Source organism: Jaculus jaculus, chromosome 14 (genome assembly GCF_020740685.1).
Source record: "Jaculus jaculus isolate mJacJac1 chromosome 14, mJacJac1.mat.Y.cur, whole genome shotgun sequence".
In the NCBI taxonomy this organism is placed as follows: Eukaryota; Metazoa; Chordata; class Mammalia; order Rodentia; family Dipodidae; genus Jaculus; species Jaculus jaculus.
The window spans coordinates 64,424,092-64,446,910 of record NC_059115.1 but is presented as its reverse complement, the minus strand read 5'-3'; the positions used below and the strand labels follow the sequence as shown (position 1 = coordinate 64,446,910).

General features: G+C 48.6%; 1 protein-coding gene across 1 annotated transcript in view; it reads right to left on the bottom strand.

Annotated features, from left to right (window-relative positions):
- Positions 1-10,399: 10,399 nt before the first annotated feature.
- C14H3orf20 (chromosome 14 C3orf20 homolog) overlaps positions 10,400-22,819 on the bottom strand; it is a 59,081-nt gene continuing 46,661 nt past the window's right edge. Inside the window, exons 11-15 of the mRNA XM_004651411.2 lie at positions 20,168-20,471; positions 17,768-17,875; positions 14,370-14,512; positions 10,974-11,111; positions 10,400-10,493 (exon numbers count right to left, since the gene is read on the bottom strand). Coding sequence (XP_004651468.2) covers positions 10,400-10,493; positions 10,974-11,111; positions 14,370-14,512; positions 17,768-17,875; positions 20,168-20,471 — 787 coding nt within the window. The remainder of the gene's footprint in view (positions 10,494-10,973; positions 11,112-14,369; positions 14,513-17,767; positions 17,876-20,167; positions 20,472-22,819) is intronic.

Here is a 22,819-nt window from a genome sequence, read left to right as displayed (position 1 = left end):
CTATTGTCTAATATACACAAAGAAACCACTTATTTATTTATCGATTTTGGTTTTTCAAGGTAGGGTCTCACTGTAGCTCAGGCTGACCTGCTGGCCTCACAATTATCTTCCTACCTCTTCCTCTTGAGTGCTGGGATCAAGGCGTGTGCTGACTCCAAATGAACTCAAAGCAAGAAGAAAGTAGCATCCTTAAAAACATGGGCTAAACAGAGCTGGAGATATGGCTTAGTAGTTAAGGCACTTGCCTTGGAAGACTAAGGACCCAGGTTTTATTCCTCAGTCCCCACAGAAGACAGATGCACAAGGAGGTGTATGCATCTGGAGTTCATTTGCCATGGCTAGATGCCCTGGCGTGCCAATTCTCTCTATCTGCTCTTCAATCTCTCAAATAAATAAGATTTTGTTGTTGTTGTTGTTTTTCAAGGTAGGGTCTCATTCTAGCCCAGGCCAACCTGGAATTCACTCTGTAATCTCAGGTGGCCTTGAACTCATGGAGATCCTCCTATCTCTGCCTCCAGAGTGCTGGGGTTAAAGGTGTGCACCACCACACCTGGCTAAATAAGATTTATTTTTTTTTAAAAATGGGCGAAACAGAGCCCAGCATGGTGGCACATGCCTTTAAACCCAGCACTCAGGAGGCACAGGTAGGAGGATCTCCATGAATTCGTGGCCACCCTGAGACTACAGAGTGAATTCCAGGTCAGCCTGGGCTAGTGAGACCCTACCTTGAAAAAGCAAACAAACAAACAAACAAACAAACAAACAAACAAACAAACAAAAAAGACAGAGATGATGACAAAAAAGCAGGTGAAAAGACACTCAACACTGTAGGTCACCAAAGGAATGTGAATTCAGGCACAATGGGATCCCATCACATACCTATGAGAATGACCCATATCCAACTGGCCACACAGAGTATTGGTGATGGTGTGGAACAACAGGAGTTCTCCTTCCATACTGGCCGGAATCAAAGTGTAGACAGACACTTTAGAAAGTAGTGGCAGTTTCTTACAAAAGAAAATACAATGCTAGGGAGAAGGCAAGATGATTAAGAGTGCTTACCACTTACTTAGGCATGCAGGCCTGAGACCATCTGACTCCCCAGAAGGTGCCCATGGGGCAGGGGAGGTGGCTCAGAGGTTAAAGGCACTTGTTTGCAAAGCCTGCTGGCTCATGTTTGAGTCTCAAAGTGGCACAAGCATTTGGATGTCGTTTGCAGTGGCAAAAGGCTCTGGTGTGCTCATATGTGCTCTCTCTTTCTCTCCTCACAAATGTAAAATGTAAAAAATAAATCATTAGGGTTGGAGAGATGGCTTAGTGGTTAAGCACTTACCTGTGAAGCCTAAGGACCCCAGTTCAAGGCTTGATTCCCTAGTACCCACGTAAGCCATATGTACAAGGTGGCACATGCATCTGGAGTTCACTTGCAATGGCTGGAAGCCCTGGTGCCCCCATTCTCTCCCTCTGTCTCTTTCTCTGCCCAGCTCTCTCAAATAAATAAATAAATAAAAAGTTTTAAAAATAAGTAAATTTATGTTTTTTTTTTTTTTTAAGCTGCACGCATTCCCTGGCCTCCTTTTTCTTATCTATTAAAGGCGTTGCTAGCCCTCCACTGAGGCTTGAAGAAGGCAGTGGCCAAAAGTGTGGCTGTCCCAGGTGGCATCCTCAGGTCAGGGGAACCAAGCATGCTAAGCGCCTCTTCCTGTTCTTTTCCCCTCCCCTCCCAGTTTATCTGCTCTGGGAATTTGCCTGGGGTGGGTGGCTGGCTTTGCCCCCTGCCTGCCACCTTTGCCCTGAGGCTAGCTGCTTTGCTGGCCTGCCTGTTCCCACAGCACCTACAGACTGAGAACCAAGATGAGGTTTCCATTTTCTTTCAACAACGCTCGCTTTCTTGAGGAGAAACAGTTATAATCACAGGCTCAAACTTCCCAAAGAAAGAACCACTAAACCCTGGGAAGGAGAGGAAGACACTGGGGGATCCACTCCCACCCCCATCTCCCAGGTGGGAAAGTGAAGGCATGTGGATTGCCTGGCTTTGGCCAGGCTCTTACCTGATAGGAGCCTCAGTTTCTCCAGCTGTAAAGGAAGCAGCTAGGCTCCTCAACCCCCTCAATGTACTTTTCTAGAAAGCAGCCAGGAGCAGAAAAGGCCAGAACTGGCTTTTCAGAGGAAAGAATTCACAGCTAAACTATTCAAAAGTGCAGCTATTGTACAGTTGGGGCAGCAGGCAAACTGTGACCTCCCCAGTCTGTGTCTTCCTGGGAAAACAACTATCCAATTTGATCAACCCAAGGACAGGATCTACCCAGGGCCTGGCGAGACTCTTGGATAGTTACAGGTCAGTAGAACATCTATTACAGGAGGTCTAATATTTGTCTAGATTGCAGATGTATAAGTAGGTAAGAATGTGATCTCTAAAGCCAGACCACCTGGGCTTCTATCCCAAGATCCCAACTGATCTTAGGCAAACTAACAGCTCATTTCTCTGTGTTTCAACTTGTCTGTAAAGTGATACCAAGAGAATTTACCTCAAAAAGGGTTGTTCCCCCCCCACACACACACACAAGAAATATAATTTGGGCTGGGATGATTGGTCAGCTTGTTCAGGTAAAGGGCTTGCCATGCAAGCATGGGGGCTTGAGTTCAATCCCCAGTACCCAATGTGAAAAACACTGGGCATGGTGGCATCTGCCTGTCGACCTAGTGCCCGGGGGAGCAGAGGCAGGGTCCCAAAGCTCATTGTCTAGCCAGCGAATCCAGTCAAATCTATGAGCTCCAGGCTCAGTGACAGAACCTGTCTCCAAAACGAAAGGTAGAAAGTGATTGAGGACGAAACTCAAGATCAACTTCTGGCTTCCACACATATGTGAACACACGTGTACCCTTCACACACATATGTACCTGTCATGGGAAGCTTTTCCTCTGGGGAGATGCAAACACATATCTATTCACCCCCTCCTCCAGAGGGTTCAGATGGCAGGCTAAAGTACAATTGTACCAATATCAGTTTGGTGAACCAATGAGTTTAATGGGGTCACTTATAGAGCAGGTTGAGGGGTTATTTATAGGAACATGGAGGCCCTCAAACAGCTCTTTTGATGGGACTCCCTGTGTCAAGATCACTCATTGGGTGCTCCTCCCTCAGCGTCAGAGTGAGGGCTTACTTACAGAGCATGGAGACCCCAAAACAGCACTTCAGTGGGACTCATTGTTCTTTGATTTTTTTTTTTTTACCCTCTTTATATTTGTATTTCCCCCTGAGGCCATGAGCTGGTGAGGGTTAGGGTAAGTGTGAGCTCACAGGAGGGGGTCTGATGACCCGCCCCATGCACTTCTCTGGTGAGTTGTCCCAGTTGTTTTTTAAAAATGTTTTTCATTATTTATGAGAGAGCAAAAGAGAATGGACATGCCAGAACCCCTAACCATTGCAAACAAACTCCAGATGCATGCACCACCTTGATCATCTAGCTTACGTGAGTACTGGGGAATTGAACCTGGGCCCCTGGGCTTCGCAGGCATGCACCTTAACTACTGAGCCATCTCTCCAGCACCCACCAAGCCATCTCTCCAGCTCTCCCAACTGCTTTTGATAAAGCTGGCAATAGTTGTTCACTGCTTTCAATATAGAGGAATTTTCCATACAATAATATCACACACACACACACACAAGCAAAAAATAAACAAAATTATGCATAATTCACCCATTTAAAGTTTACAACTCAGTGGTCCCTCTTCAAGACAGAAGAAAGCTCTGTGGAAAGGCCCTGAAGTTGAGCTGGATGCCAGTATGCTCAGAAGGACAGAAGAAGACCAGAGACCGAAGAGCGGCAGGTAGGGGAAGGGAGCAGGTGGGCCCTTGCACATGCCAGCCAAGAAGCGAGCAGCGCGGCTTGGCCAGCTTAGAGAGGGTGTTCAGGGTGGAAGAGCAGGCCTCAGGGCACACACCTGGGTCAGATCCTGTCCCCTGCAGAGAGGCTGTGGTGTCACGTCCATGCCACTCTCACTCTCACTTTGTTTCGCACTTGAAAAAAGTGTGTGACACTGAGGTGGGCATCAGACAAGCTCCAGCAAATCATGTCAGTGCCTGACACACAGAAAGACAAAAAAAAAAAAAAAAAATTGTTTCCTTAATTGTAAACTGAGTGAGGGTCAGGCTCTGCCTGCCCTTCTTCCATCAAGTCACCAGGCCTGGTACATAGTAGCTGCTAGTTAAAAAAAAAATCAGATACTGGGCTGGAGAGATGGCCTAGCGGTTAAGCGCTTGCCTGTGAAGCCTAAGGACCCCGGTTCGAGGCCCATTTCCCCAGGACCCACATTAGCCAGATGCACAAGGGGGCGCACACGTCTGGAGTTCGTCTGCAGAGGCTGGAAGCCCTGGCGCGCCCATTCCCTCTCTATCTGTCTCTTTCTCTCCCTCTCTCTCTGTCACTTTCAAATAAATAAATAAAAAAAAGAACAAAAAAAATTAAAAAAAAAAATCAGATACTGCATGACCAGGAAGGAGGTATTTGTAACCTCAGGATTCTTGGAGGTGTGAGCAATAGAGGGCAATGCACACAGAACTCTCTCTGAGGATTCTCATTTAAAATTTTTAAAAAAAATTTATTTAGTTATTACAGACAGGGGTGGGAGGGGGAGAGAGAGAGAGAGAATGGGCACACCAGGGCCTCTAGCCATTGCAAATGAACTCCAGATGCATGCACCACCATGTGCATCTGGCTTGTGTGGGTACTGGGGAATTGAACCTGGGACATTAGGCTTCACAGGCAAGCATCTTAATTGCTAAGGCATCTCTCTAGCCCAGGATTCTCATTTTTGCTTTCTCCTTCTAGTTTGCTCAGAGCAGCTCCCTGAGCCTGAATATGCTTTTTCTTTTTTAAAAAATATTTTGTTATTTATTTATGTATTTGTGGGGGGGAATGGGCACACCAGGGCCTTTAGCCACTGTAAACAAACTCCAGACATACGCACCGCCTTGTGCATCTGGCTTACATGGGTCCTAGGGGAATTGAACCTGGGTCCTTTGGCTTTGTAGGCAAGCACCTTAATATCTGAGCCATCTTTCCAGACTCCCTTTTCTTAATTTGTGTGTGTGTTTGTGTGTATGTGTAGGGGCATGTGGAGGCCTGAGGACAACTTTGGAGGACACCTTTTTGAGACAGGGTCTCTTTTGTCTTGCTGCTCTGTGTGTGCCAGTCTAGCTGGCCTGCGAGCTTCTGGAGTCTCCTGGCTCTGCCTCCCGTTGCCGTAGGGGTGTTAGGATTTTATATGCGTGCACCACTTTGTGTCCAGCTTTTACATGGGTGCAGGGAAATTAAACTCAGGCCGGCAGGCTTGCAAGCAAATGCCTTTAAGCCCCGATCCATCTTCCCTGCTCTTTTACTTTGAATTCCTGTCATAAGCAAGTTCTGTACTCTGCCTGAATCCAGCAGCTTTGCGGTTTTTGTGGTAATTGTACAGAGCTGGCACCTGAGGCCTGTCGTCTCTCCCCGCACCCACCACCTCGGCTCCATGTGGGCGTTAGTCCCATGCTGGGCCATGAAGCCGAGAACTGGGAGGTTAAATCAGGTTATCTGAGGTCATATGACTGGCCAGGGGGACCCCAAAGCACGTTCGCAGGCACTACAACCACAGTGACTGCAACGCAGCTTGCCATAGGACACGCAGTGCACCTGTTTGCTAATCCAGTTCTCCTTCCTGTAAGGTGGATGGAACCATCTAAACAGATTTTACAACCTATTCGTAGGTCATAATCTGTACTGTTCCATCCCCTACCCAGACCCACAGCAGGATGGGCTGAGACCCAAGGTGCCTGGGGCATACTGACTCGGCTGCCCTGAGCCCCCAGCACCCCCACCTCCCAGCACTCCCAGCATCCACCGGGGCCAGCACCTAGAAGGACCCAATCTCTCTCCCACATGTGAGCTGACAGCTTCAGGGCAGCTTGGGGTCCCCTAAAGCTGCAGGGGAGGGAGTAAGAGAGCTGAGAGGGGGCACCCACTCTGCCTGGTGAGACATCATTAAGATGCAGCCTGCAGAGGAGCCCCAGCCAGGCTGGGCTTTCATTTCCGAAGGCTGGGCTGGGGGCTGGGAGATGCTACACAGATAAGGGACGAACAGTATTCCTTTCTGGCTGCTGGCCAAGCTCCTTAACCCTGTTGCTGCTGGAGCCTGGGAGGCAGCCAGTAGGTAGGTGGGCCCTGCCAATGTGGAGGCTGGCAATGGGTAGAGAGCTCCTTAATCATTTTATGAGTATCTGTTCTCATGTATCTCTTTGCAGACAAGCTAACATCCTTTCTCTGAATTGTATCTGATCCACTCAAGATCGCTGGCAGGTTGTTATCACAGACATCCATTTTACAGATGAGAAAGTGGAGGGCCAGAGGCCAAAGCTACTTGCCTGTTCTTGGGGCATTGCTGGGAGGAAGAGCGTGGGGCGCAGGTTTCATTTATTGTAAGCAGAGACGTTTGAGGGTCCCGAGTGAGGAGTGCCAGGGACTTTAGCAACCCAGGGCTTCAGATTTGTTCAGCGTCTTGAGGGCCTCGGGGAGATGTGCTGGTCTCCCAAGCACAACAACCCTGTCCTCTCAGCCTCAGTTCACTCCTGGCATTTTGGGTCTATTTTTCTGCTTCCCGTCCACCATGTTCTGTGATAAAGAGCAGATGTTGTTGGACCTACAGCCTGATGCCATCCCTCTTGTGAGAAACTGGCTACACAGGCTGCGGAATCCACCTGCATCCTGATAGTTTCTCTTTGATCCTGTCGGATTTTTCTAGGTATATGGTTGAATCACCCACAAAGACTGGTAATTTTATCATTTCCCCTCACATCCTTATATTATCTTGCATTTCTATTTCTTTCTATAAAGGGCTCCAGGTCTCCAGTATATCTTAGATGTTGGTATTGGTGATAGGCTTGTCTTGTTTCTAATCTTACAGGAGATGCATTTAAAGTGTCTCCATTAAGAAAAATGTTTGCTGTAGGCTTTCACTATATAAACTTTACTGAGTTAAGAGAGTGACCTACTTCTGGCTTGTGAAGACTTTATCTAATGTATTTTGTTCGCCAACAGTTAGCATTTGATTTTCTCCTTTAGTCTATTAATGTGGGAGCATTGACGATAAACCAGTTTATATAGCTAGCATAAATCTTACCTGGATATCAGGCATTATTTCATAAGACACACCACTGGATTCAGGTAGCTAATATTTAGAGCTTTAATATCTATATCTGCACATGATATGAGTAATGAAGATTTTCATCTCCATAAATATTGTAATGATCTCATTTTGAGATTTTCTAGGGGCAGAATTAAGCTAACTGTCCACTCACAGTTGAATGAACATATTGTGGTACATGTGTGCAATGAAATTCTGAAAACTACTGGAACAGAGTGAACGCCAATCACACAAGCCCAGTGAACACCAAAGAAACCAAACAAGTGTGCAAGCAGGGCAAGGCATGTAGCTCTGTGGTAGAGCACTTATTTGACATGCACAAGGCTATGGGTTTGTTATGTGTTATCAGTGAAACAAAAAAAAAAAAATGCAGTATATGATTCCATTGAAATAAAGTTCAAAACAGGCTAACCTAACCTATGGAGGAGGTACATGATAATGTGACCTGGGTTCTGTTTACATTGGTATGTTATCTTGTGAACATTCATTCATTCATATATATATATATATATATATATATATATATATATATATATATATATTACTTTTCTGTATTTTTCACTTTGAAAAACTTGCACAGAAAAGAGTACAGGGCTGGGGGGTATAGCTTACTGGGGAGCACTTATATAAAGAGACTGGAAGCACTTACTATTTATAGTAACAACTTATAAAAGCTAGAAATACTATTCTTTTTATTTATTTATTTTTAAGCAGAGGGAGGCAGAGAGACAGATGGAGAGAGGAAGAGAGAGAGAGAGAAAGAAAGATAGAGAATGGGCATGCCAGGTCTTCTAGCTGCTGCAAATGAACTCCAGATGCATGTACCACTTTGTGCACCTGGCTGTACGTGGGTACTGGGGAATTGACCTCGACTTAAGTCATTAGACTTTGCAGGCAACCACCTTAACTGATGAGCCAGCCATCTCTCCAGCCCAGGAAATACTATTCTTTTTTTTTTTTTTTTTTTTGCTTTTTCAAGGTAGGGTCTCACTCTAGCCCAGGCTGACCTGGAATTTACTCTGTATTCTCAGGGTGGCCTTGAACTCAGAGTGATCCTCCTATCTCTGCCTTCCCAGTGCTGGGATTAAAGGCGTGTGCCACCACGCCTGGCACTATTGTTTTAAAGTAAGATTTATTTATTTGTTAAAGACAGAGAGAGGGACACATATATACACAACACACATGAGAGAGAGAGAGAGAGAGAGAGAGAGAGAGAGAGAGAGAGAGAGGCACACCAGGGCCTCCAGCCACTGCAAACAAACTCCAGGCGCATGTGCCACTATGTGCATCTGGCTTACATGGGATCTGGAGAATTGAACCTGAGTCCAGCCCAAGAAATATTCTTAAGCTCACTTATAAACCTTTTGGACCTGAGGTGTGGAACACGCGTGCATCCTTGTGTGCCAGCGTTTGTGTATATGTGTGTGGAGAATTTTCCAACACTTTCTGAAGTGACACCAAATTCACTTTTGCCCTTTTCTGCTATGTATTTATGCACAGTCCTCAGCATTAACAATTCAAAAGTCAAAATATCAGTCAACTTTAAGAAAACATTTGAAGACACTCTACTGAAGATGTAGAATCAAATATTCAGCCAAGGTTTAATCTTTATGTATAAACAAATAGGCATTGTCTCTCATTGTCATACAAATTTGCTTTCATCTTTAATAAATGGTAAAGCTATATTTACACCAAAGAACTGTTTTAAAATAAAATTTTCTATATAACTTATTATCTGTAAATGATTTGTATACCTGTTTTATAGGCCCATATATGCCTGGAGTCATGTAAAATTTTCTTGGGCCAAGAGGGCTCCCGCATGGAAAAAGTGTACAAAGCCCTGCTCTAACACAGAACCTTCTTATCTGTCTGCTTTGTGAAGGGTACGATGGAGCAGGACATACCTCCCCGGTGTTTCCTCTGAAGGGGAACAATGTGATTATGTAACTCTGGGTACACTGTGCCAGAGGGAGGTATCCCTGCTTCCCGGAGGCCCATTTCTACCTTTCCGAGGTGGTGAGCACCCTGCGCGGGGCCAGGGCCTGCACTCCCAGAGCACACGGCTACTGATTGCGGGACACGCCCATGCGCGGGGTAGCTAAGAGGCTTCACTTCAGACTCTAGCTTCAAGACCTCAGTTTCAGTATTTATTTGGGTCTTCTGCCTTAGGGGGCTCGGGGATGGTGGTGCCTCAATGAAGGACAGAGTAGCAATTTCTCCCCTTGATTTCCTGTTCTCATCTGTCCTTGTGTGTGGAGGAGGCACAGTGGCCATCCACAAATTCATCATCAAACGCTGCCTGGAGTTTATGTTTGAACTCACTTCTGGGTTCACAGGACTAAGCAGGCCCATTACAGTGCTTTCTCCTGGAATAAGGCTCTTCAGAGCCTAGATCTGCAGGCTAAGCCCTAGCAAGAGCTTCAGCTCTCTGGGGGACAAGGACCAGGCAGAGCCTTACTGGGGCTGGCTGCCTTGAAACCCCTGGATGCCGGAAAAAATTCTCCAGGCCTGTAGATTCTAGCCAAGGAGTGTCCAACCGTCCACAGGCTCCAGTGCTGGACTACATGGGGTTAAGAGCCTGCCAAGGAGACTCAGGGCTCTGGCTTTCGGGTACTACTGAAGGTCCCTTGGTGCACCTGTTCAGGCCCACTCCTCTTCCTTGTGTCCCTCCCCCTTTCTTCCTCCCTCTGTCCTCTCCTTCCCCTACTCTTCCATCCTCCTTCCTTCACTCTGTCTCACTCCTCTCCTTACCTCCGTCTCCCTGCTCTGCCTTATCATCTCTCTCCACCTTTCTCTGTTTCTTGTCACATCTGCTCTGCCTTTCTCATTCTCTCTCTCTCTCTCTCTCTCTGCCTCTTTCTGCCAGGCAGAATCAGAGCCCTTCCCCACCCAGTGAAGGGCGGAGATACAGTCCAGGCCCATCTGAGACTTCCTCCCGGGCCACTGGCAGTGAGATATTTATGCCTAGGCATGGGGGGGGGGGGGTGTCAGGTTCATTCCTGGCCACAAAGGAAGCTCTGGGTTGGGGGCAGCAAATTTTCAAGGATTCAGCCTAGAAACAGGTTGTGGGGAGGGGGGGCTCTGGCCTTGTAGGAGTCAGACAGAGCTGGGCATGCCCATCACGGCCTCACCTGGACGCTAGAGGCATGCGTGTTTATTAAAGGGAATGGGAGACTAGGGTGGTGGGCATGGACTGGGCATTCCTGGCCATGGGGCGATGTCAGTTCTTGACATCCGTTTTCTTGTTGGTGTTCTTCTTGCTGTTCTTCCTTATCTTGTTCGAAGGACTCGGTTCCGCTTCCGGCTGCTTCACCCTAAGCATTGCAGCGGGAAGAGGTGGGTATGGGTGCGGCGGCGGGGAGCCCCGGTCTGGCGGAGGTGGGCGCGGCCCTCAGGGGGTGGGGGAAGGTAGCTCCAACTTGGGGTCCTGGGGTGCGTGTGACCCTCTAGTTGTGCTTTTCTAACTCCCTAGGAAAGGTGATTTGGCTCCCTGTCCCCCACTCATAAATTAGTGGAATCTGACAAGGCTGAGCGAGCTTCTTGCTGGAATAGGGGCAACCTCTACCTTTATGATAGATGAGTCTGGGTTGTGTGGTTTTCCTGCAGTACCCTGAGAGTACTGCCAGCAGCTAGAGAAAGCAACCCTGACCCCAGGCATCAGGGGCTGACCCATGCCTGGGGCGACTTAGCTTTGCAAGGCCCTAGCCTCACGGTGGTGGCCCGTAAGAGCCAGGGAGGTAGCCTACGAGTGAGCCAGGCTTATTCCGGCAGCGCAGGCCAGGGCAGTCACATACTTTTCAGGCACCGGAGAAGGGAACTTTTCCACCTTGTCCCCCTGCGCTATCGAGGAGATGATGCTTTCTTCCAGGTCTTCAGAAACGGTTCTCTTGGCCGAGTCAGAATCCTCCGGGCTCGTGAGGGAAGTTAAGACACTGTAGGAGGAGGGCAGGGCTTAGCAGGGAAGGACTTACCTGGGCAGGGTCTAAAGTTTACGCAGTGTCATCCCGTTCTGTTCAAGTCCCTAAAGAGACGGGCAAACGATTTCTCCTCCTAAGCATGCCAAGAGAGACGCTGCCGAGCTCGGGGACCTGTGGACCGCTGGATGTTGGCTTCCTAGCTTCTTTGAAGGGCTGCATAGTCACGGCCTCCCCTCTCATGCCAACTGCTCCTGCACACCCTGAGCTGAGCATGGGCAAAGCCTGAACTGAGGAGAAGCCTTCACGGAAGAGAGCCAACTAGACTGGAGGCTGAAGAAATGATGCCCAAGCCGGGCATGGTGGCGCACGCCTTTAATCCCAGCACTCAGGAGGCAGAGGCAGGAGGATTGCCGTGAGTTCGAGGCCACCCTGAGACTATATAGTGAATTCCAGGTCAGCCTGAGCTAGAATGAGACCCTACCTCGAAATACCAAAAAAAAAAAAAAAAAAAAAAAAATGATGCCATCATGCAGTGCTGTGGGGCTGAACGTGCCCTCCAAGTTCATATACTGAAGTCCTGATCTCCAGGAACCCTAGAAGGTGGCACTGTCGTAGACAATGTTAGTTGAGATGTAGAGGATCGGGATGGGTCCCCTATTTCCACAAAGCTAGTGTCATATCACAGGTGATGCCACTGACAAAGCCAAGGAACTATCAGGAATAGAAAGGCCAGAACATAACTTCAGAGGGAGCCAGCCCAACCCATACTTGGGTCTGCTGTCAGCCCCCAGAACTTTCAGGTAACACGTATGTGTGGCTCTAGTGGTTCAGTTTGGAGTGCTTGCGTTGGACTGTTCTGGCTGATTTAACAAAACCCCACAGCCTGGGTATCTTATAAAACACAGACGTGTACTGCTCACAGTTCTGAAGGCTGTAAGCCCATTATCCAGGTTCCAGAAGATTCAGTCACACTCACAGAGGGCACCCTCAGTGGATGACAGCCTCTTGCTATCTTCATGTGGTAGACGCCCTTTGATACAGGCACTAATCCTATTCACAGAGGCTCTGTCCTTATAAGATGATCACCTCCCTAAGTCTCCACCTCCCCACACTATAACCTTGGAGGTAAGGATTTCAGGGTATGAGACTGTAGGACACAGACATTCAGGCCACGACACCTTGCTGTAGTCACCTGTGGTTCTCCTTGTCTCTTTCCATTGGCTTCTTGCCTCCAGCCTTCCTTGCTTCCTTGAAGGTAGGTGCTTTCCAGCGGCACTGGAGTGAAAAGTTCCCTCGCATCTGGGGAACACTGCACAGGGCACCAAACTTTCACTTGAAGTTCATAAGGATCGTGACCATCCCCAAACCCCCGAGTCTCACACTGGCATTGCATTATCCTTAGCAGATCTTACTCTGGTTGCAGTGTGTTCTCTCGGGCCTTGCACAGCTCGCAATAGCCTGCTGTATTGGAGCAGCAGGCCAGTGGCTTCTCACATGCCTCCTAGCTCACAGGGCACTCTGAAGCTCCCAGCAGTCTTTGGGGCTTGTCAGGGATGCGGCAATTTACAAAGGACTTTATCTTTTGCAGATTCCGTGACCAGCTGCAAAGTTCTCGGTGATCCTCTGAGCACATTACAGCTTACCTTGGCATTTGTTTATGGGAACATGGCTGTTTTCAAGGCACTTCTGCCACTGTTGTGTGGTCAACCCTGACTGCTTCTGATTTTTTTTTTTTTTGTTTTTTCAACTGGTCCTGAAAGCATTATGTCCCATCCCTCTGGGACCTGAATGAAGCCTGAATAATATTCTTGAGCCATTCACTCATCTGTAGATGAGCAATTGGGTTACTTCCATCTTTTTTTTTTTTTTAAATTCTTTGAGTGACTGCCCAGAAGCAGAAATCCTAGAACATGTGGTCATTCTGTTTGGCTTCTGAGGAGTGGTCATATGGCCTTCCAGAGCGGCCTTTTCATTTTGCATTCTCACTGTAGTGAGGGTCCCAGCCTTTCCCGTCCTCACCAGCATTTGCCGTGTGTTAGCGGCATCCTATCAAGCAGGAGGTGACACACCAGCATGGTTTTCGTTTGCATTTCTCAAAAGGTGAGCGCCTTTCATACTCTTCCCACACTGATTTCTGAGTCTACAGCCCAGCCGAGGTAAAGCAGATCAAAGTCTTGTCCACTTTCACAAGTCCCTGCCATGGAGCACGAAGCCGGGCCACGCAGCCCACTCTCAGAAATGAAGGAGTGACGTGGCTTTTGGGTTCAAACTTTGCAGTGCAAAGGGAAGGAGGAGCCTGTCACAAGAGTATTCCAGGGGTGGCCAGATGACCACAGTAGCTTAAGCATCAGTGGACACTCTGGCTGTAAGCCAGCCCTCTTCCACACTAGCCTAAATTTTGCCTCCCTGGCACAAAATCAGCTCTAGATCAAAACTTCTGGTAAACATTTCCCCAGGGCCTCCTGTGCTCCAGGCCTGGGGAAATGAACTGAGGACACACACACACACACACACACACACACACACACACACACACAAAATGGAAAAGAAGGTTGAGGGTGACAACCCAATGACACCCAGTCCTCCTGCTCAGTGTGGCTTAACACAACACAACAGAGGGACCTATGGTCTCTTTCTCAACTGCCATCTGCTTATTGGAAGGGCTGCTCCATGTGTCCCCCAGCCCAATAGCCCACAGGGATCTAGGTCCCCTGGAGGACTTTACATCATTCAGAAGCCACTTGTCAGACATCTTCCACCTGACCTGTCCCCATTCTTCTGTTCCCACTCCATAATTGACAGTGTCTGTGGGGGTCTGCCCAGAAACCCAGCCCAAAGCCAGAGTGGGTGTACATGCCCGTTGGCCTTGGGTACAGTGGGACAGGGATGCAGCTTGGGACTCTGGCCCAACAATCTCATCTTCACAGTCTCTCCAGATAAATTTGGCACTGTGTGAATGATCCCAAGGCCCTCTTTTCCCAAACAACCCTTTCTCTGTGTCCCGGGGAGACCAACAACATGGCCCCCTTCACCCCTTGCTGTCTACTCTCACTCCTCCCTGCTCACCTCAAAATCCCCCTGCTGCAGCTTTGCTGCGTGTACTACAGGCAGAGGTCACATCCTGCTCCCCACCTTTGGCTCCTCCCCACATCACTCCTTTGGCCTCACATGTTCCCTCCTTCCCCACCCACGACGATCCCCCCTCCCCCGAGCTGGAGTCCCCTCTGCCCACTCTGCCCCCCCCCCCCCGAGGGGTGCCCTGTCCAGTTTTACTTGAATTTGTAGTTGTCTGGCAGGAAGTAGCCCATCTTGCAATCCTGTCGAGCCCGGAAAATCTGTTTCAGTAGATTCTGCTTGCTGAAGCCATAGCCATTCAGAACACAGCCCCCAAAGAGGAGCCTCCCCGCAGCAAACATCTGTTGGGAGACCGGAACGGTGCAGAGTAAGAGAGGCCACCAGCACAGCGCAGGGCAGCAGGACTGACTGATGACAGCTGAGCTTTAAGTCTCAGCAGGACCAGCTGGCATCCCCCTCGGAGCTGGGTCAGGAGATAGCCCTTTGGTGCCAGGGGAAGGGGCACTGCTCTCCTCCAGCAGCTCAGGTTTTCCTGAGTCAGAGGGCAACTCAGTCTCCCTAGTCTTTGGCCCCTGTTCAAATGTCACTTCATACACATGCCCACACAAGGTTTCTTTCTTCCCTGCTCACAAGACTACTACCCACCCATTTACAGCTTTCTGCCCTCTCCCCGGTATTTCAAGCCCACTTACTTGGTTGAACAAGTCATCCCATGAAACAGGAGCCTCTTGGAGCAGGGATCTTACTCTACTCTGCAAATTAGTCCCTAACACAGATACCTAGCCAGAGATTTTTATGCAAGTATTATTATAGACAAAACAGGGAAGGGAGGGAGGATGAGAGGGAGGCTCTAAGTAACAACAAAAGGAGCACAAGGGCTGGAGAGATGGCTTAGTGGTTAAGGTGCTTGCCTGTGAAGCCTAAGGACCCATGTTCTACTCTCCAGATCCCACATAAACCAGAGGCACAAAGGCTCCCGCTAGAAGGTGCAAGTATATGGAGTCCAATTTCAGTGGCTGAGGCCCTGGTGAACCAATTCTCTCTCTCTCTTTCTGCCTCCTTCTGTCTCTCTCTCTTACTTGCTCTCTTTAAAATATATTAAAAAAAAAAAAGCAGCACAAATATAGACAACAGTGATTTAACAGTGGTTAAACCTCAGGCATCACCCCTCCAAGGCTCAGTGATCACTGTGGAGGAGGTGGCAGAAAGAGTCTAAGAGCTAAAGGATGGAGAGGAGTGCTTTGGAATGCTGTCTTCCAGACATGAAGTGGCCATTGCATTCACGACCTCAAGTGGCTGATGCTACCTACACAAGAGCCGTATGATATTAGGGCAAAAATAATAATAATAATAATGACATCAAAATAGAAGAAGGACTAGATGGAAAGAAAGAGTGTGGTAGAGGAGGGGTACAAAGGGGGTACAAAGAAGGGTGGTGGGAGGGGATTATGATCAGGGTACATTGTGTATATGTATGGAAGTTGTCATTAAAAAGTTAAAAACAGTGCTGGAGAGATGGTTTAGTGGTCAAGGCATTTGCCAGCAAAGCCAAAGGACCCAGATTTGATTCCTTAATACCCACATAAAGCCACATGCACAAGGTGGTGTATGCATGTGGAGTTCATTTGCAGTGGTTGGAGGCTCTGGCATGCCCATTCTCTCTCTCTCTCTGTGTGTCTTCCTGTCTTCTTTCCCTCTCAAATAAATAAATAAAATAAAATGTATTTTATTTTTTATTTTTATTTTATTTTAGAGAGAGAGAATTAGTGTGCCAGGGCCTCAGCCACTGCAATTAAGCGCCAGACACTTCCACCACCTAGTGGGCATGTGTGACCTTGCTCTTGACTCACCTTTGTATGTCTAGCTTACATGGGATCTGGAGAGTTGAACATGTGTCCTTAGGCTTAACAGTTAAGGTGTCTGCCTGCAAAGCCAAAGGACCCAGGTTTGACTCTCCAGAATGTAGGCCAGATGCACAAGGGGGCACAAGCATCTGGAAGTTCGCCTGCAGTGGCTGGAGGCCCTGGCGCACCCATTTTCTCTCTCTCTACCTGCCTCTTTCTCTGTCTGTCTGTCCATTGTTCTCAAATAAATAAATAAAAATTAAAAAAATTTTTAAAAATTTTAAAAAATTAAAAAAATAAAATGCTGGGCATGGTGGCGCATGTTGTAAATCCCAGCACTCAGGAGGCAGAGGTAGGATTGCTGTGAGTTTGAGGCCACCCTGAGACTGCATAGTGAATTCCAGGACAGCCTGAGCTAGAGTGAGACCCTACCTCAGAAAACAAAACAAAACAAAACAAAACAAAACAACAACAACAACAACAATATATATATAATTTTTTTTTAATGTTAAAAACAAACCTCAGGTACTACAAGCGATCTAAAGACATAGGACAATGTTCCTGTTTTCTTTTCTTTCTTTCTTTCTTTTTTTTGGGGGGGGGGGAATGTGTGTGGGGTATGTGGTGTGTATGCACATGCGTGTGGAGGTCAGGGAACAACCTCAGGTGTTGTCATCAAGTACGCTACCACCTCTTCCTGAGACAAGGTCTCTCGTTGGCATGGAGCTCATCAGCAAGTCTAGGGATCTGCTTGTCTCCACCTCCTCAGCACTGGGATTACAGACACACCGCACCAGTCATTTGCATGGCTGTTAGGAGATAACTCAGATCCTCATGCTTGCAAGGCAAGCACTTTACCAAATGAGCTATTTTCCCAGCCTACAAACGATCCTAGTATTTTCACTGAAAAAGGAAGGACCTTGCAGTGTAAGTGTAGCAAAAGACAGCAAAGGCCAGACCCCTAGGTAGTATAGCATAGCATGGGCCCCAGGACATAAATGTTGGACAAACGTGTAAGGCTCAGGGTGGTATGATGGTCTGTGGTGGTTTGATTCAGGTGTCCTCCATAAACTTGGGTGTTCTGAATGCTAGATTCCCAGCTGATGGAGATTTGGGAATTAATGCCTCCTGGAGGCGGTGTCTTATTGGGGGTGGGCTTATGGGTGGTATAGCCAGTTTCCCCTTGCCAGTGTTTGGCACACTCTCCTGTGGCTATTGCCCACCTTATGTTGGCCAGGGAATGCTATCCACCCTCTGCTCATGCCATCGTTTTCCCTGCCATCATGGAGCTTCCCCCTTGAGCCTGTAAGCCAAAACAAACCTCTATTTTTCCCCCCAAAGCTGCTCTTGGTCTGGTGATTTCTACCAACAACACGAACCTGACTGCAACGGGGATCTCATTATTTTCTAGATCATATTTCCCAGGTTTTCAATGAGGAATGTGTATAAGGCTGGACAAGAGTTTTGGTATTAAGTAAATCAAAAGCAATCGAGTAATGAGAATTTTTTCTTTCTTTCTGGATTAAAACGTTACCCAGCCCCTTGGCTTTCCTGGGTTACAGGACATATGGGTTTGGCTCTAGGTGCTAGCTGACTCAACTAGTCCTGCCGTCTGGGCCTCAGCCTGTGTAGGGAGAGAGCCCCCCGAGCCCTGCTCTCTTCTCTCCCTTCTGTGGTTCCGCAGGGCCACGGGCGGCTAAGACTGCACTAGCGGGTGGTGGGTGTCAAGCCCCTCACAGGGCCTCGGCTCACCAGAATCATCCCTTGCACCACAGCAAACTTCTTCACCATCAGAGGTGGATCCTTCTGCAGGGGGCTGTCCAGGTCATACCGCAGCAGGCGGTAGGGGTCATGCCGGCACTGCCAAAACAGAAACGTGGGGGCTGGAGAGACGGCCTAGTGGTTAAGCGCCTGCCTGTGAAGCCTAAGGACCCTGGTTCGAGGCTCAATTTCCCCAGGTCCCACATAAGCCAGATGCATAAGGTGGCCCGTGTATATGGAGTTCGTCTGCGGTAGCTAGAGGCCCTGGCGCGCCCATTCTTTCTCTCCCCCTCTCTCTCTGCCTCTTTCTCTCTCTCAAGTAAATAAATAAAATAATTAAAAAAAAAACAAACCAGAAGTGTGGGAGCTGGTCACCCAGTGCCCCATGCAAGAAAATGCACTTGATTTTACCTCAGCCTTACATGCACACTTTCCCATGACTGTCTCCAGACAAGGTCCCCTGGATCTTCTCCCAGTCCTCTCTGGGAGAAAGCCCTCACTGGTAGCACTGCTCCTGTATGTGACAGCCAATCAGGCTCCACATGCTGAGTTCCTGCACTGGCCAATGTAGGCTGGCCCTTGGGAGTCTGTGGACTGCCATTCTCCCTTGCCCTGGAAGATCTGAAGATGATAGTTCTGAGTGGACCAGGGATGTTCCACAGCACTGAGGAGTCCTCAGCTTCAGCCCTTCACTGGCTGCCCCTGATGGACCCCTCTATTATTCAAATACAGCACAAATTAGGATCTGGTCAATTCAGAGTCTTTTCCCTTTCTGGAAGCCACAAATCCCTTACTGTCTTTTAGTCCCACGTTTCTCTAGCTGTGTGCTAGCTCACACTCATCTTTCAGTTTACAATGTGAACCAGAACCACACCTAATATTTAGAACATCAAGGGATGGCTCTGTCTTAACCAGTAGTGGGAGCCAAGTCACTGTGAAGTCTACCACCAGACTCAAATCTTTCTTTAGATCAATGGTCACTACCCCATTGCCTTAAGATGAATGCCAGGCCCTGGCCTTATTCATGCTGCTCAGGGCTAGGATGGGCATCTGAGCATTCCTATTGCTTAGGGGGTAATTACTAGGGAACAATCAACAGTCCTTAGATAAGCTAACCCTTAATTTTCATGAGGTCAGGGGTTATATCTGCATTGACATAAATGGGTTCATAATAGGTTCTCCATACACATTCCCTGGACTGTTGGAAACTCCTAAAAACAAGTACAGCTTTGATGTAAGGATTTGTTGAAAGGGTTGCGGCTCACGGCTCTCTTGGAGGGAGGCATGGGAAGGGCTTCCTGGTGTCTGACCAGGCTCCAAATGCTTAGCTCCTGCACTGGCTGGGGTGCGGATCTAAGGGTGGGGAGGCAGGGTCACATGTGGGGTCAGGGATGTAGCATTCATACACAGGTATCCATGCATATCTGCTATGCCATAGCATCCATACAAACGCAGAACTGCGCAGCCCACAGAGGGGGTCAGGGCAGAGATAATGTGTTCTGGTGAGCATAGGAGGGGAGCTAGAAAGAAGTCACATAGCCCACATGCCTATGTGTCCATATCAGCCTGGGAACTGGGTGATCCTTTTATCTATGCTTACACTGCTATGGACAGCAACAAATTCTGAGGATGATAAGGGCTGAGACTTAGGAACAGCTCTACCAAAGTACGTAGGTGGGGAAAGGTTCAGGGCATTTTAATTCTTGTACCCTAAGACCCCCTTAAACTTCTGCCCTAGTGAACCTTGGACAGCCCTTCTCCCCTGCACATGCCCCTGCTTCTGCCAGGGACGCTCATCCACCTGCTAAAGACCCAAATATCTTGGGTAGCCCATCCTAATGCCCGAAAACAGCAGGTACCCCTTCCCAGAACTGTCCAGTCATGGCTGTCACAGGGGTCTGCTCTAGCTGTGGCCATGATGAGAGCTCCTCTCAGGACTGATTTGGGTCGGGGCCAGTGGTGGGTGTCTGGGGTCTGGTACAAGTCCACCACACAGTGGTACACACACCACCACACCTGGAGACAGTCTACACACATTTGCTAAACTTTGAGGATGTGGTGATGCACATTGCCTCTATCCTCAGACATAAACACCAGATACAGCCACAGACTATGCCAGGCGCTCTTGAAGGAGACAATGGCGTCTTGATGGATTCTCAAGGGTCAGAAGAAGTACCAACGTGCTGGCATTCATTCTGGGACAATGAATGGGAGAGGGAAGATGGGGTGAAATGTTGCAGCTGGGAGGGAGACTGTGCCAAGGCCATGTAGAGAGAGAAAGAACTGAAGTAGGCTGGCCCCTTGGATGTCCACCTCCATCCTAGAACAGTGAATCCTTCCTCCATTTTGCCTCCCTAGCCCTGGTCTACCAGGGTCTCCTCCTCGGCCAACCTGGATGCAGGGAGAGCCACGGCCGTGCTGTTGATGGCTGTACAGTAAGTCGAGCATCCATTGCTGCTGCACTGTGCTTCTGGGATCCTGGCTCGAGATTATCCCAAATACCAGCACTTGGTTGGGGTCTCGGGGTGCCGACAAGAAGCGCTCCAGCTCCACATCAGACACCAGGGGCGCCTTCACAACACACTTGCAGCCAGGCCGGATGTCTTCTTTGCTTATGAGCTTCCGCAGCACCAGGGGGCAGTCATAGGGTGAGGCTGCCCACCTGGTTGGGCAGTGCTCCTCTTTGGCCGTCACTCTGCAAAGAGAAGCACGGTGGTGGGACTCCTGTCTTGCAAGCAGGCCGTGACCCGTACCCTACCGCTACAGCTCAGGGATCCAGATAGACAGAAGTCCACTGTGGGGCCTAGGCTGCAGGTAGATCCTGTTCGATTGTGATAGAGGCACCAAGACAAACAAGGCTTTTCAAGTTTAAGACTTTATTGTAATTGGAGAGAGGGGGGAGATAAATAGAGAGGGAAGAAAGCCAGGTGGTGGCACACTATGCCTTTAATCCCAGCACTCGGGTGGCAGAGGTAGGAGGATCACCTTGAGTTCGAGGTCACCCTGAGACTACATAGTGAATTCCAGGTCAGCTTGGACTAGAGTGAAATCCTATCTTGGAAAAAAAAAAAAAAAAAAAGAAAGAGGGAAGAGAGAGAGAAAAGGTGGGTGTGCACTAGGGAAAGAGCAAGAGTGCCCAAAAGAATCAGAGGGAAACAGAGGGAAAGAGAGGAGAGGAAAAAGGGTGTATGTACACTCACCTGGAGTAGCAAAGCCAAAAGAAGGAAAGAGAATTTGATTGGAGGAGGAGGAGGGAAACTGTTCTGTGATGGAGGGGCCCCATGGGTGAGGTGCTAAGGTGAAAACTGGGGGGTCGAGAGGTGGCATTCCCTCTCTTCATCCCAGAGGTACCCTCAGTTACCATGCTCAGAGTCCCAGGCTTAGTTATGGCATGGCCAGATGGAAATGGGGTGGGGGGGGGGAGGAAGGAGCCTGGAGACTCTTACAGATCCTAATCCAGCTACCTCAGCCTGGAAGGACCCCTCACCTCTCTAAGCCTCCGTTTCCTCGGGCGCAGAAAGGGGCATGACGAATTATTCCCCCATCTGCTCGGCTGATTCTTTACATCGTTCTTGTCTCCTTCTCCTCACCCCACTCCACCCACAAGCCTTCCTCTACCTTTCAGACAGACCCAGAATCTGCCCTGCCCTGCCCTTCATTGCCACCAACATAGGCCAAGCACTTTCTTAAGTGTTTCCCCAAGGCCGTGTGTTCCCCTCCCGGGCCACTCTTCCGTCTATTCTCCGCCGAGCTCAGTGAGTCGCTCTTTTCAAAGCCTCCTGTGGCCTTTCATCTTAACAGGAGGTTAAGGTCCTGTCTGGCTGCTGCTTCTCCTTGCTCCTCTCACAGTCCCCAGTAGCCTCCCCTCCGCTCACTGTGCTCCAGCCACGCTGACCCCGGCCTGTGCACCGACCTCACAGTCTTTGCTCTTGCTGCTCTGCCGTTTGCTTCCTCCCCAGAGCCATGAGTTCCGCTCTCTGACCGCCTTTAAGTTCCCTTCAAATACCACCTTCTTTCTTAGTTAAGTCTTTCTAATTATCCAACTGCACCTTTCCACCTTAATATTCATTTCCTTTCCTTTTTTTTTCTGTACATCTAAGTACTGCTCACCAACTATAGATGACACAGATATTTATGAATGAATGGCAGCAATGGGGGGGTATTTAAAAATGAAACTATGAGGCTGGAGGGATGGCTTAGCGGTTAAGGTGTTTGCCTGCAAAGCCAAAGGACCCAGCTTTGATTCCCCAGGACCCACGTTAGCCAGATGACAAGAAGGCGCATGCAAATGGAGTTCATTTGCAGTGGCTGCAGGCCCTGGTGCTCCAACTCTCTCCCTCTCTCTCCCTCCCTCTTTTTCTTTCAAATAAATAAATAGCCGGGCGTGGTGGCGCATGCCTTTAATCCCAGCACTTGGGAGGCAGAGGTAGGAGGATCGCCATGAGTTCAAGGCCACCCTGAGACTACAGAGTTAATTCCAGGTCAGCCTAGACCAGAGTGAGACCCTACCTCGAAAAACCAAAAAAATAAAAATAAATAAATAAATATTTTTAAAAAGTAAAAAAAGAAACTATGCTTTGGTATGAGAGCACTGGTAATTTTTAATTTTACATATTTTATTTATTTGTTTATTAGAGAGAGAGAAAGAAAGAAAGAGGTAGAGAATAGGTGCACCAGGGCCTCCAGCTACTGCAAACCAACTCCAGACACATGCACCACCTTGTGCATCTGGCTTACCTGGGTCATGGGGAATTGAAGCTACATCCTTAGGCTTCATTTGCAAGTGCTTTAACCACTAAGCCATCTCTCCAGCCCAAGAGCACTGGTATTTTAAACTTTACTCTTTGCCATCCTCATTCCTAGCTGGGTGGCATCCAAGGATGATAGCCCACATTCCTAGCTCGGTGTGCTGGCATGGGGGGTAGGGGGCATTAGACCTTAGCCTCAAGGAATTGTGGTTGTGTAGTTGACCTGCCTGGGAATACCCTGGAGCTCAGAGGCTTCTCATGTTTCATCTGCCTTTGAGCGTTCTCACGACCACGG